This window comes from Eucalyptus grandis, chromosome 1 (assembly GCF_016545825.1).
Source record: "Eucalyptus grandis isolate ANBG69807.140 chromosome 1, ASM1654582v1, whole genome shotgun sequence".
NCBI lineage: Eukaryota > Viridiplantae > Streptophyta > Magnoliopsida > Myrtales > Myrtaceae > Eucalyptus > Eucalyptus grandis.
The window spans coordinates 8,234,576-8,248,835 of NC_052612.1; the positions used below are offsets into that span (position 1 = coordinate 8,234,576).

At 40.6% G+C, this 14,260-nt stretch overlaps 2 protein-coding genes and 1 long non-coding RNA gene across 3 annotated transcripts; 2 read left to right on the top strand and 1 right to left on the bottom strand.

Annotated features, from left to right (window-relative positions):
- Positions 1 to 362: 362 nt before the first annotated feature.
- LOC104436841 (major allergen Pru av 1) lies at positions 363 to 1,231 on the top strand. The gene is made up of 2 exons (XM_010049704.3): positions 363 to 646; positions 758 to 1,231. The coding sequence occupies exons 1-2, from the start codon at positions 493 to 495 to the stop codon at positions 979 to 981; spliced, it is 378 nt and encodes a 125-aa protein (XP_010048006.2). The 5' UTR covers positions 363 to 492; the 3' UTR covers positions 982 to 1,231.
- An 872-nt stretch (positions 1,232 to 2,103) lies between these two features.
- Positions 2,104 to 4,277, bottom strand: LOC120286293. The gene is made up of 3 exons (XR_005548437.1): positions 4,163 to 4,277; positions 2,915 to 2,979; positions 2,104 to 2,794 (listed from the first exon to the last, which is right to left on the bottom strand). It is a non-coding gene; the product is annotated as an uncharacterized LOC120286293 (long non-coding RNA).
- Positions 4,278 to 11,317: 7,040 nt separating this feature from the next.
- Positions 11,318 to 11,883, top strand: LOC104455261 (major strawberry allergen Fra a 1.06). The gene is made up of 2 exons (XM_010070082.2): positions 11,318 to 11,471; positions 11,591 to 11,883. The coding sequence occupies exons 1-2, from the start codon at positions 11,318 to 11,320 to the stop codon at positions 11,881 to 11,883; spliced, it is 447 nt and encodes a 148-aa protein (XP_010068384.2).
- Positions 11,884 to 14,260: the final 2,377 nt, after the last annotated feature.

The following is a 14,260-nucleotide window of genomic DNA, read 5'->3' on the forward strand; positions in this document are numbered from 1 at the left end:
TAGAGAGAGAGAGAGAGAGAGAGAGAGAGAGAGAGAGAGAGAGAGTGGCATGTGCGGGGTGAGGTCATTGGAGCTCATGCACGTTATGCAGAATCACAGGCCTGCAGTTGGAAAACGACGTGAGGGATCCGCAGGCTAAAGTGGGGCATAGGTTTGATCACATCATAAATAGAATACCATATCTCTTATCCGTTCAAGCGAGGAAAAGCAAGGGAGGGAAGACCGACACAAAGAATAAAAAGGTTTTTGTTTTGATAGAACATGGACCGGCAAAGATCTTTGGACTAGGGATGACGAAAGCCATGTTTACATATAAAAAGCCGCCAAGGCAGAGGAGGAGGAGGCAGTAGCAGTGGCCTTCCCGTCCATCCCGCCCTCCTGGCCTCCCTCTATATGTATTGCTTCGCACTGAAACCCTAGATTCCAGACTTCGGCACCGAAGCCCTACATCCCTTTCCAGTTGCTCAGCAAACTCTATTCGGATAGAGAATCATGGGAGTGTTCAGCTGCAGCACCGAGATCACGTCCTCCATCCCCGCGGCCAAGGCGTTCGAGGCCATCGTCAACGCCAAAAATCTCATCCCTAGGGTCCTCCTGCCTGTCGTCAAGAGTGCCGAGTTCATCGAGGATATCAATTCCACCGAAGGTTAGTAACACAACTTGCGCAATGTCTTGAGTCAATAGGATTGCAACGCCGTGGGGCACAGTAAACTAGCGACTCATCCGAATGTGATGTCATTGCTCGTGTCTTTTGTAGGCAACCGGTACAGGACAGTGAAGCAAAAGGTCGAGATCCTGGACAATGAGAACTTCACCTACTACCATGCGATCATCGAGGGCGACGCGTTGGGCACTACCTTGGAGCATATCAGCTTTGAGGTGAAGATCACCGCGTTGCCTGACGGAGGCTCGGTGTGCAGGAACATGAGCACGTACTCAAGAATGACGCGGACATCACCGAGGAGAAAAAAAGGGCCGTGAAGGAGAAGGCGATCGCGTTGTTCCCGGCCATCGAGGCTTATCTGGTGGCAAACGCTCACGGTTAGCGGAGTCACTGTGGTTTTATTTCAGGAAGTTGGTGCTGTGGTTTTGTTTTTTTTTTCCATTCTTTTTCTTTTGGGGTCTGATGGTGCACTGTTTTATGGGGTTTTATTATCGGAAATTTGGTGCTGTGGTTTTGGGGTTTTTGTTTTATCCTCAAATGAGAGCAGGTTAGGGCTGCTATTTGTCGGGGGTAAAACAAGCCCTCGTGTGATGCTCAGCAGATGAAGCTTTATGGAAAATTTCATCGATGTCGTATTTCTATTGTGTCGGCCCGGCCTTCTTCCACTTCGGCTGCTTTACGATTCGCTATCGAAATGCAATCAACCACGCAACGATGATTGACGAGGTATGGAGCAGTGTGGTGTGGCTCCATTTGAGTTTCATGAGATACATACAGCTTTACTAATTCAACCAATTAAACCACCAGGAGGAGCAGGAGGAATTGTTGTTAAAAAATATCTGGAATTTAAGCCCACGAACAAAATCTGCCCTTAGATGAATTGAAAGGAAACCTGATTTACAAGAGAAAAGTTCGAAAGAGGTTTATAGGGATTTAGAGATGTAAGAATGAAAAATCCACAATGCATAGGCCTCCATCTTGATTTTCAGAGCATCCTTTGTTGAGTAGACGTATGAGACTTTACAGACTAATTTTCCTTTTCAGACGACCTAACAAAGTCTAATTATTAAAAATACCCCTCACATCTTTTTGATAAAATTATATAGTACGACATCGACAAGAATCAGCACTTACTCTACTTATTGATGGAAGCTCCATACAAACGAGTAGCACCCGGATCACTCAATTTGACAAATCGTGCATTAACCGCATCGCCTAGAACCCATGATAACTATTTCTGAAGCCTTCGTCAATCTCTAAAGATGCTAATTTCGTGAACAAATCCAAACGGCATGGGACAGAATCTCAGTGGATTGCGATAGTATGCAGCTAAGGGCTCGAGATTTTTTACTATATGATAAGACTATGTAAGAAATCAGTGAAGCCCAAGCAAGAATTTGTTTGACGAATTGCTCCTAGATAGAAGTCCAGTCAATATATGAAAGGGAATGTAATAACTTTTGGTGTTGCCACTTTGATTTATATTATCTTCTCATACAGATGTTTTTATTTTATGCACCAGGACCATGATGATTGGAATAGAAAAAGAAAATACTATTTCTGAACAAGGTCCATGACTTGCCTTTATTCCTTACATCCTGTCCTCTCCAAGCCCTAACCAGGGATTGACCAGTGGGCAAAAGAATCCCATCTCAAGAGCTGTTTAAATTCATGTTTTCCCCAAAATGCACTAAAAATTTCTGAAAGAGTGGCTTTACCAGCAAACAATGGGAAATAAAAATGTTCCCAGATGCACGACTTGGAATGCCTAGTAATTTTGCAGCAAGTATTGTAGGTGCACTATGATGATTCTTCAATAAAGAGTCCTCAATAGACAAAAGAGACTTTTGCAAGAATTGAATCGCGTAGCTCCTCAATGTTCTGTCCACACCAGAAATAACAAATGCCTGTCTCTGTAAGAGCCAAAACATAGAGGCCCTTGAGATCTTCTCCTCCGCTATCAATGCATCTGCTGTCAAGATAGACTACGGGATGCTCCATGGACAGCGTACAGCTTGCTGAGTGCGTTTTGGTACCATCAACTTACCAAACAGCAATGTATCTTCCACCAGCAGCTCAGGAAAGAACATACTTCCCATCATTACTAAAGATCATAGAGTGAACAGCTCCCTATAATTCAGAGAATTCAATGGACTATAATTTAAGAGGAGAATAGGGGATGCATAAAGCAGAAAATACAAGACTGATTGAAAAATTAAGACTCCCAGGATGGTCAGAAAACTTCTGCACCTTTTTGTGATCTGAGCAACTATATATCCTTATTTGTGCAGATGCAGAAGCTAGTACACTTCCATCTGCATAACACCAAAATAGAAGTCTCAGCAAATATTAACAGATACAACCCAGCTCACTATCAATTCCATACAAACATGGAAGTCTTGCCTAGCATTTTACAATTTCCCATAGAATTTCAGATCAATTATTCATTTCATTCTCATTAGACTCGCCCTGGTTTCCATCTTGCTTCTCTAATTTCAAACACTCAGAATGATTTCCGTCTACATGCATTTACAGAAAAGCCATGTCAACTCTTAAGCTATGCATGCATTATGCATCCAGCTATTGTTACTTCCTTCAACCTCTCGTCCATGCAAGTGACTGTAGACTTGTGGAGTCTCAGAAAATGTCTGTCTACACTATTTCACCTGCTTAAAATGTTCAGAACATATTCTTGCCACACACCACTTCATATAATCTTTTAAAGATAATTGGACAGGTGATTACCTTGTTATTCATGTAAAATCCCTTATAACCAATAACTAAACCAATATACATCAACATAATCTCCTACTCACATTAGAAATATTTTTTCCTTCTCACGTCCAGCAGCAAAAATCCTAATGTTCCAAATTCTCATTTCACTATCACACATCAGAAATAAAAGCTCGTGCCAAGTCATTTAATCAATTCTAGCCCAAAATTTGTATTGCATCAGCATGATCCACAATCTTAATTAAGTAGTTCAAACGCAGCCTCACCTCACTCAGTATAGGTTACCGATGTTTCATTGATTAATGACCTGATTCATACATAGGTTAACCAAGTTTGAGAGATATGAAGTAAAGTTTTGAAATGGAAAACCTAAGCCATACGGATTGACCAAGTTTCTTAAATCAGTTGGCTTAATCTTGACATTAAATAGCTCCCAAGTTTCTACGCTATTTAAAACAGAAACCACTCGGACTAGCTCGATGTAAAGCTCATGCATCTAGTAGCCATGTGATTGCTCGAAAGCTTTGGTATGGTCATAACACATAGCTTTTCTGGAAAAACAGTAATGCAGACTTAAGGAAACAAGGTTTGAAGAGCATGCTTAAGTACATGTAACATTCTTACATAATTTAAATGTTTGATTAGAATTGACAGAATAACCAAAGTAAATGTTCCTACTTTCATTTACCCTTTCACTGCAGAACCATCATAAAGCACCAAACAGCTGTAAAGAAAGAAGTCTAGAGAAGGACAAATAAAACATACCAGATAAAACGGCAATGGCAGATGTAGTCTTTGTTGAAGTTCTAAACCTTTTTAAAGAGTTTCCCGTCATGGAATCAATTTCACAAATCATCCCATCAGCAGCACCAGTGCAAGCTAGGTTTAAAATTAGGTAGTAAATATTTTTCAATATAACGACTTGATTTTATGGTAGGTGTCCAAAAAAGATTGAAGACCAAAAAGACAAAAAGCTACAAGATTTTATGGCGTGTCTTTTTATTTGACTTTATTTGTGAGCACTTATGGGGTGCATTTCTTTTTTTTTTCATTTAACATTTGTTGGGCTATCTACCCGTCCAACAACCGTAAAGGGTTGTTGACTTTTACACCAAAGGAAGAGGCACTTACATTTCGATTGGTTCTTCGGCATTCGCATGTCAATTAGTCTCCTCCTGTCGTTATTTATGCCTTGTTCCAAATTTCCAAAGTTATTGTTATTCTTTCAATTCCAACATCAGTATCTATATCCCGAAAAGAGTTAGGAATAAATAATTCACTATAATAAAAAAAAACCGGAGTTACAATAATATATATGCTCAAGTGTTTTCTATACTTAAATTGAATCCAAATCCATTGTGTTTATGCATAATCAAACTTGGTGTAAAGCTTAGAGCACAAATTACCGTGTATGGCTAAAATCAAGCAATGCACAACTCCGAATGCGTGCCCCCTTATTTCAGTCATCTTGTGGCTTTCTCTAGAGAGCTTGATTTCTCTTGTGCGGCTCCTACTCTCGTCCAAGCAGAATCCTCAAAAAGAGATGGTAAGAGGTTTAATAGCATTTGCCCGGCATGTAAAGAATGGGAGACCTTCCTCTTGGACTTCTATTATGGTTCTTCTCTAATACTTAAGAAGAGACCATCCGCGATTAATAAATCTTGAATAGATATCCCTAATAATTACGAGGATAGTAGCTACTTGAAAAGGTATCCAATCAATAATTTCAATCCACAATCATCAAATTCGGATTGAATTTCGTATGCACAGCTCTAAATCAGGATATCATTTAACCTATTTTATACCACTCATCATGTTAAATTATGTGTCAGGTTTGAGCCGTTTACAGAAGCGATCATTCATATAAGTATCCAAGTTTGACTGCATAAGGAAATTGAAAAAGAAAAAAGAAAAAATCAGAGCAGCAGAAACAAAAGGCGGTCTTCTCTCTTGCAGTAGCCGCACGTATATAAAAAGGAAAAGATAAAGTTTTTGTTGATCACAATGAGTACCAAAGCCGATAAATTCAAGCGGTAGTGGTTGTTGAATTTGGGGCAGTGGCTATGTGGAAGTGGTCATTGTTTTACTTATCCATTCAATTTTTTTATGTGGATTGACAGTAAAACTACACATGAACGTTGCGTTGGAAAGGTTTCCAACGAAGTAAAGAAAAAAGGTAAAGGATTCGCAAATCAAACCAAAAGATTATCAACTATGCAAGATTGCAAACTTGAAAATTTTAGATAGTATTCATACCGGAACCATCAACATGATAAAAAAAAATTATTGCTCTTATCTTTCCACCACCTTTATTTCGTGTCGACTCTTGCTTCTCTACTCTTTCCCACTCAGATCGCTCAATTCACAGAAGTTACTGATTTATGGGCACACCAATACATGGTGTTCAGTCTCTACACAACGAGACCTATCAAGTGCATTGCCCTATCAATTTGATAACAAGAAATTGCCCGGCTAGGGGTGTCAACGGTTCGGTTCGGTTCGATTTGGTTCGGTTTGTAAGATTTTTCTAACGGTTCGGTTTTCAACTTTTGGTTTTTGGTTTTTGGTTTTCTCTCTGTATCTCTCTCTCTGTATATCTCTCTTTGTATCTCTCTCTCTATCTTAGGATCAAACCATTCGAAGAAGGGAAGAGAAGACGCAAACCCGGATGACGACTCGGCTGGAGACGTCTCCCTCCCTCACCCCACACGAGCTGGAGGCAGAATCATGGTTGAACGAGACAGGTAGAATTCACTACTCCACAAGCCCTAGACGAACAGACCCGAACCCAATTCTGAACTGACGATTCATTGCACGAATCGCATGATAAACCTGAGGGACTCGTGCATCGAAACACCAAATCAACACTAGCATGCGGTTCGGCTAACAGGGACCGCAACCTACGGGGCACGACTCACTTGAATTCAATAGCAATTTGGGACTGCCCCCACGGCAGTCGCGCACATCGGGCGGAGTTCACGAGGTCGATCAGGTTGGCCAGCTCCTTTGGGTTGTCGGCTATGGCCTTCTTCATCTCTGCAACAACATTTTCCCCCTTCCTCTGCGACAGCGTTTCTTCAGAGCAGAGCCTGTTTCGGTCGATGGTGGGGAGGAGGGCGTCGAAGGGAGCAAGACATGCTCGGGCATGTCCCTCAATCGGTCGCCGTCCTTGTCTCCATCGCCGTCCTTGCTGCTGTCGCCGTCCCTGTTGCCATCGCAGTCACAGTCGCCATTGTCGTCGCTGTCGCACCGAGAGGAGACGGGAGAGAATTAGAAATAGGGTTTGCCCTTGCCGTTTTGGTTAATGGTTCTATTTTATCGGTTCTTCGGTTCGGTTAACCGATAAAACCGAACCAATAAAAAAGATTTCGGTTTTTAATGAGAACCGAACCGAACCGAAAAAACCGAATTTTTCAGTTTGGTTCGGTTCGGTTTTCGGTTCGGTTCTTGACACGCCTGCCCGACACTATTGCCCTATCAAAGTTTTTGATCTTCACGTTTCGGTTTTGCTTCAAGAGAAGGTGAATGCGCTTTCTACTGTTGTTGGGAAGCTCTTTCGCTTTCGTGAGGGGGATCCACACGCTTTCACAGACGGTGGTGTCCCACCCCCCAAGGTAAAGACAAAAAGTGGAGGGAAGACACTTTACAACGAGGTTATTTTATAGGGAATTAAGCCTTTTCTTTACACATGCACCGGGAAAGTCGCGTTTGAAAAGAACTCCCGAATAGAAAATAGTAAAGGTTAAAGGATTCGAAATCAAACCAAAAAGATTTAAGTTTCATTGTCTGCAAGGATGCTAACTTGAAAATTTTGCATTGGCCAACAAGAAATTGCCCGACACTCTAGCCCTACCAGAGTGTTTGGTCTTTACGTTTAGGTTTCTGGATGGCGACCAATTTTGCAAGGGATTCGGACTACGGGGTTGCAACGGAGATTTGATGCCCCCTTCATTGCTATTATGAGGATTAGGCAAAAGGTGTCCCCGCCACCCATCATGACAAATTTAGTTTCCCCCTTCATTGCTATTATGAGGATCTAAACCAAAGGTGTCCCCACCACCCATCATGACAAATTTAGGTTTAGTCTTTGCTGCTACAGGAACGTCTCTCCCTCTCCGTCTCCCCGCATATATAAGAAAAGCCCTAGGTCCCAACAACAGCACAGCCCGTCCTCCTAATCGTTTTAGCAAATTCTATTCAGATAGAGTGCAGGGCTAAGATAAATTCCTCTATGCCCGCGACCAAGGCATTCGAGGCCATCGTTAGTGCCGACGACCTCATGCCCAAGGTCTTCTTGCCGGTCCTCAAGAATATTGAGTGTTGGAAAATATAACTTCGAATCAATAGAGTAATCAAGTCGAACTTTGAAAAATGATATCACTTTCTTTAAGAATTCATTTGCTCCATACTCTTACTAATGATCACCAACAAATATCCTTCACGATACAATAGAGTTTCATAATAAGAATACTAAATAGTAATTCTAGCATTTTCTAAGGTCTCTCTAAGAAACAATTGAAAAGATGGTTATAGTTTTGGGAAGAAAATTCAAAAATGATTTCATACTTATTTATTAAAAACTATATATATATATATATATATATATATATATATATATATTGGTCATTAAGAACATATATAACTTTTTGCGAAAAATTGCAAAGTGAACAAAAGCATCCTTTCGGAAAAAGTTGCAAAATGAATAAATATAACCCTTCAAGAAAGGTTGCAAACTAAACAAGTATAATTTATAAAGTTTGTCTTGAAAAGACAAATATAAAAATTCGGAATAATAAAATAATAAAATAATAATTTTTTAAATATATAAATTCCGAATTTTCATAATTTTCAAAAAAACTTAATAAATAAAAACAACCTTTGAAATAATAATAGTTAATAAGATAACCATATGAAATTTTAAAAAATAAAATAAAGGGGTTAGTGCTAATTAAACTGCAACGGTATGCAACTAAGGGCTTGAGATTATCTACTATATGATAGGACCACGTAAGAAATCAGCCAACCCCAAGCAAGAATTTAATGAGGAAATGCTCCTGGATAGAAGTCAAGTCAATATACGAAAGGGAAATGGAATATTGTTTGGTATTGCCCTACGAACGTGCCGCTTTGATTCATATTATATTATCATACGGATGTTTTTATTTTATGCACCAGCTCCATGATGATTGGAATAGCAAAAGGAAATACTATTTCTAAACACAGTTACCAAACTATTTCTGAACAAGGTCCATGACTTACCTTTATTCCTTACATCTTGCCCTCTCTTAGCCCTAACCAGGGACTGACCAGTGGGCAAAAGAATCTCATCTCAGGAGCTGTTTAAATTCATGTTTTCTCCAGAATGCGCTAAAATTGTCTGAAAGAGTGGCTTTACCAGCAGACCATGGGAAATAAAAAAAATGTGCCCAAATACACGACTTGGAGTGCGCTGAAATTTTGCAGCAAGTATTGTAGGTGCACCATGATGATTCTTCAATAAAGAGTCCTCAATAGATAGAAGAGACTCTTGCAAGAATCGAATCGCGTAGTTCTTCAATGTTCTGTCTGCACCAGAAATAACAAACCCAGGTCTGTGTAAGACCCAAAACATACACCCCTTTGAGATCTCCTCCGCTACCAATGCATCTGCCGTCGAGATAGACTGCAGGGTGCTCCATGGACAGTGTACAGCTTGCTGAGTGCGTTTTGTTACCATCAGCTCACCAAACGGCAATGTATCTTTCAACTCGGTGTAAACTGTAAAGCTCAGCGCACAGATTACCGCGTACGGCCAAAGTCAAGCACTCATCATTCGGCCGAATAGGAGGAGGAAATTCTCGGAACGCAGGCCCCACTTTATTTCTGTCCTTCTAGGGCTTTCTCTAGAGAGTTTGATTTCTCTTATGCGGCTCCTGCCTATCAAACATGCACATCAGGTGCTCTCTCTCTCTCTCTCTCTCTCTCACACACACAATTATGCGAAGCCTTTAAAGAGGAAATTGCCAAAAAAAAAAAAAAAAAGCCCTAAGCTTATAGCACTTGTGTCAATTTAGTCCGGTGTATGATTCAAGAAATTTACATTGTAAATAAATAAATCAAAACATATTAAATGTATTAATTTAAGTAAAACTATTTATGACCGGATTCAAACCACCCATTTGACTGGCCTAATTACACCAAAGTCCAAAATGGAGGAGTCCCATGGACAAAACCAACGGCGGGGGAAAATTGCTTCACTATGCAGCTTAAAGGAATGACCACTATGCAAGCAAATATTTGAGATATATGAGACGCCACTTGATGCTTTCCAACGAGACCTAACTTTCACATGGTCAGATATGTGATAATAGATTCGCACTTTTCTCCACCAACAACTAGAGATTTCTTGAAAGACCAAAAAACTTGTCTATGTATATATATCATGAGAATATTCCCATCAAGAAAATTTCCAATTCAAATAAGAAAGTCTTCTAATCAGGTCAAGTCTTGTATATCAATTCAGACTTGAGACATTAATTTAAGAGGTGGATTTCTCTTGAACATTGGCCGGTGAGTGTGTTATGTCTTTTTGACTACAGGGGGTCGGGGGTACTGGTCATGGAATTTGGGGCAGTGCTTTTTTGAGATTGGCCTTTTTTTTTTTTTTTTTTTTTTTTTTATGTTGGTTGATCAATGAAATTTCATGTTTACCGGGAAAATTGACTTGCAAATCATAACATGAGTATTCATTATGGAACTAAACATCAACATGATTATGCAAAAGAACCAAGAAAAGTTGCCTTTGAAGGGATTCCCAACAAAGTAAATGATAAGGGTAAAGGATTCGCAAATCACCAAATTTGAAAATTCTAGGCAGTATTCATTACAAAGTCATCGACATGATTACATTTTTTCGTTGCTTCTATCTTTCCACCACCTTTGTTTTATGCCGGCTCTTATTTCTCTGCTCTTTCCCACTTGGGTTACCCCACCCTCGGAAGTTACTGATTCATGGGCACACCGATAAAAGTGTTCGGTCTCTACATAATATTTCGAGGTGATATTTTCTTTCGCATACAGTTGCACTAGAAAAGTAACCGGAGTTCCTCCCCTCAATAGGAAATAGTTTTGCAGTTTATTTGCTTTTTGCGTCGAGTTGCTCAAGTTGTTTCCTTTATCACATTTGCTTTACTTTTTATCAATTTATTATTATAATTATTGACCTCATCGTAAAGGTATCAGACTATATTTGAACTCGCAATGATCAATCCCAGAGCATTAAATTAGGTCTTCTATTTAATTTGATAACAAGAAATTGCTCGACACTTTTGCCCTATGTCAAAAGTGTTGGTCGTTACTTTTCGGTTTGAGGATAGCGGCGAAGTTAGAAAGTGTTTTTAGACTACAAGGGCTGCAAATGAAGGGTTGGTGGGGACACCAATTTGATGATGATTGATGGACCCACCTCCTGGTATAGAAAGCTAAAAGGACCTTCCCAAACATGAAAGGCGTAAGAAAATATTGACTGGAACTGAAATTTCAGCGTGTCAACCTACTAGTTGCCTCACCGGATAACTCGTGCCGTCTAGGCCCCAACGCGTCAGAACCTGACACACACTCTCCTTCCCTCTGTCACCTCTCACTCTTTCCTTGACACGCTAGAATCAGAGCTCCAATCAGTAGTTTCTCCAATCGAACGAGCCTTTCGATGTTTGGGAAGCTCTTTTCAGCTTTCTATACCAGGAGGTGGGTCCATCAATCAGCATCGAATTGGTGTCCCCACCACCCACTATGGCAAATTTAGGACTACTACAGGGAGAAAATCGTCTCTCCAACTCTCTCTCTCCATGCATATATAAGAAGAGCCCTAAGCCCTAGATCCCACTTCAATAGAACCCGTCCTTTTGATCATTTTAGAAAATTCTATTTGGATAGAGAATCATGGGAGTGTTAAGTTGCAGCACCATGATCACGTCCACCATCCCCACGGCCAAGGCGTTTGAGGCCATTGTCAACGCCAACAACCTCATCCCTGGGGCCCTCCTGCCGGTCCTCAAGAGTGCTGAGGTCGTCGAGGATATCACTTCCGGCGAAAGTTAGTAACACAACTTGGTTTACCGTTAACATGGCAATCAATAGCATTGCAACACAATGGCGACACAATAAACTGGCGACTCCTCGAATGTGAGGCCACTGTTTGTGTCTTTTATATAGGCAACCGGGAGAAGACAGTGAAGCACAAGATCGAGGCCCTGGACAATGAGAACTTCACCTACTGCTACTCGATCACCATGGCCGACGCGCTGGGCATCACCTTGGAGAAGATCACCTACGAGGTGAAGGTCACCGCGTCGCCCGAGGGAGGCTCGGTGTGCAAGAACACGAGCAGGTACTTCACCCAGAACGATGCAGACATCACCGAGGAGAAGATCATGTTTGTGAAGGAGAAGGCGATTGAGTTGTTCCAGGCCATCGAGGCTTATCTGGTGGCAAACCCTCATGACTAGCGAGTCACTGGGTGGTTTTACTTCAGGGAGTTGGCGCCAAGTTGTGGTTTTGTTTCGGGAAGCCGCTGCATTGGTTTAGTGTGGTTCTATTTCAGGAAATTGTAGGTTTGTTTCAGGAAGTTGCTTCAGTGGTTTTGTGTGGTTTTATTTCAGAAAGTTGCTGCAGTGGTTTTGTGTGGTTTTATTTTATTTTACTTTGAGGAGTGGTTTTGGATATTGTGAGCAGGGAAGCAGCAGGGCCCCGTGTAATGAGGCGCTGTTGCTAGTGCAATCTACGGCACTATATACTAAAGTTTCATTCGATTTAACTTTCTATTGTGTCGGCCTTCTTCTACTTCTTTTACTTCACAACTCACTTTCGAGATGCCATAGTGTGGCTCCATTTGAGTTTTCATGATATACATATAGCTTTACTAATTCAATCAATCAAACCACCGGGAGGAGCAGGAGGAATTGTTGTTCATATTACCTCAAATTTGAGCCCACGAATAAAATCCGCCCCTAGATGAATTGAAAAGAAACTAGATTGATAAGAGAAAAGCTCGAAAGCTAAACTTTATTATATACATTTATTTAGGGCTTAAGGTTTGTAGGGATTTCGGGATGTAAGAATGAAAATCCACAATGCATAGACCTCCATCTTGATTTTCAGAACAGCCTTTGTTGAGTAAACGTATTAGACCTTACAAACTATTCGCATCTTTTCTTTTCATAGGACTCCGGCTGCAGGGAACTAATGAAGCCTAATTACCGAACTACCCCTCACATCTTTTTGCTAAAATTATATATAGCATAGCATCGACAAGAATCAGGACTTGTTTACTTATTGACGGAAGCTCCATACCCACAAGTAGCACCCAAAATCACCTAATTTGAAAAATCGTGCATTGACCGCATCGAGTGAAGCCGATGATAATAACTCTTTGGAGGCTTCTGCCGATCTTTAAAGATGCTACTTTGGTGAATGATTCGAAACAACACAAGATGGAATCTCGGTGGATCGTGATGGTATGCATCTAAGGGCTTGAGATTTTATACTATACGATGAAGATTGTAAGAAATCGGTAAAGCTCAAGCAAGAATTTGCTGAGGAAATGCTCCTGGATAGAAGTCAAGTCAATATATGAAAGGGAAATGGAATAGCTTTTGGTATCTGTCTAGGAACGTGCCACTTTGATTTATATTATCTTATCAAATGGATGTTTTTATTTTATGCACCAAATCCATGATGATTGGAATAAAAATTAAAAAAAAAAATTATTTCTGAATAAAAATATTGTATAGTTACCAAACTATTTATGAACAGGGTCCATGATTTACCTTTATTCCTTACATCTTGTCCTTTCTAAGCCCTAACCAGGGATTGACCAGTGGGCAAAAGAATCCCATCTAAAGAGCTGTTTAAATTCATGCGTTACCCAAATGCACTAAAAATTTTCTGAAAGAGTGGCTTTACTAGCAGACTATGGGAAATACAAATGTGCCAAGATGCACGACTTGGAATGCCTAGTAATTTTACAGCAAGTATTGTAGGTGCACCGTGATGATTCTTCAATAAAGAGTCCTCAATAGATAAAAGAGACTTTTGTAACAATCAAATCGCGTAGTTCCTCAATGTTCTGTCTGCACCAGAAATAACAAACGCGGGTCTCTGTAAGACCCAAAACATACACCCCTTTGAGATCTTCTCCTCCGCTATCAATGCATCTGCTATCAAGATAGTGTCATGGGCCTAAAGAGAGTCGACCTAAGAGGTTCCCCAAAGTCGACCCCGACTTGCCTATGGACCTCCTGCTTTCACTCGGATTCCCACCGAGGCTTCTCCCCGAAGTTTCCAAGGGTGAGCAACACTGTCATTTTGCCTGATTTCAGAAGTTTCCTTTCATTAATGTCGGTAGACAGTAGTTGAATATTTATGTCGGTAGTTGAGGCGGTGCAATCTCGCCCGCCAGATGAAAAGTAGATTAATGGATGTAATCCGAGGCCCTCAACTATAAAAAGAGTGTCATCCTTCAGTTGTAATCAATTCATTCCATTTAAGAAATATCAAAGCTTTCATTTCCTTTCAGAGCTCCTCTCTCTAACTTTCTCTCTCAATGATTCGGATAAGTGAGTGGGTAAGCGTTCGATCAAGCAAGGCTTGGCTTGGGTGATCCAAAGTTGCCCGAGTCGCCGCACAGTCACAATCCCAATCGATCGGCCCATGACAATAGACTGCAGGGTGCTCCATGGACAGTGTACGGCTTGTTGAGTGCATTTTGTTACCATCAACTTAGCAAACAGAAATTTTGCTCCAAAAAAAAAAAAAAAAACAAAACTTAGCAAACAGAAATGAATCTTTCAACTTGGTGTAAAGCTCAGCGCACAGATTACCGTT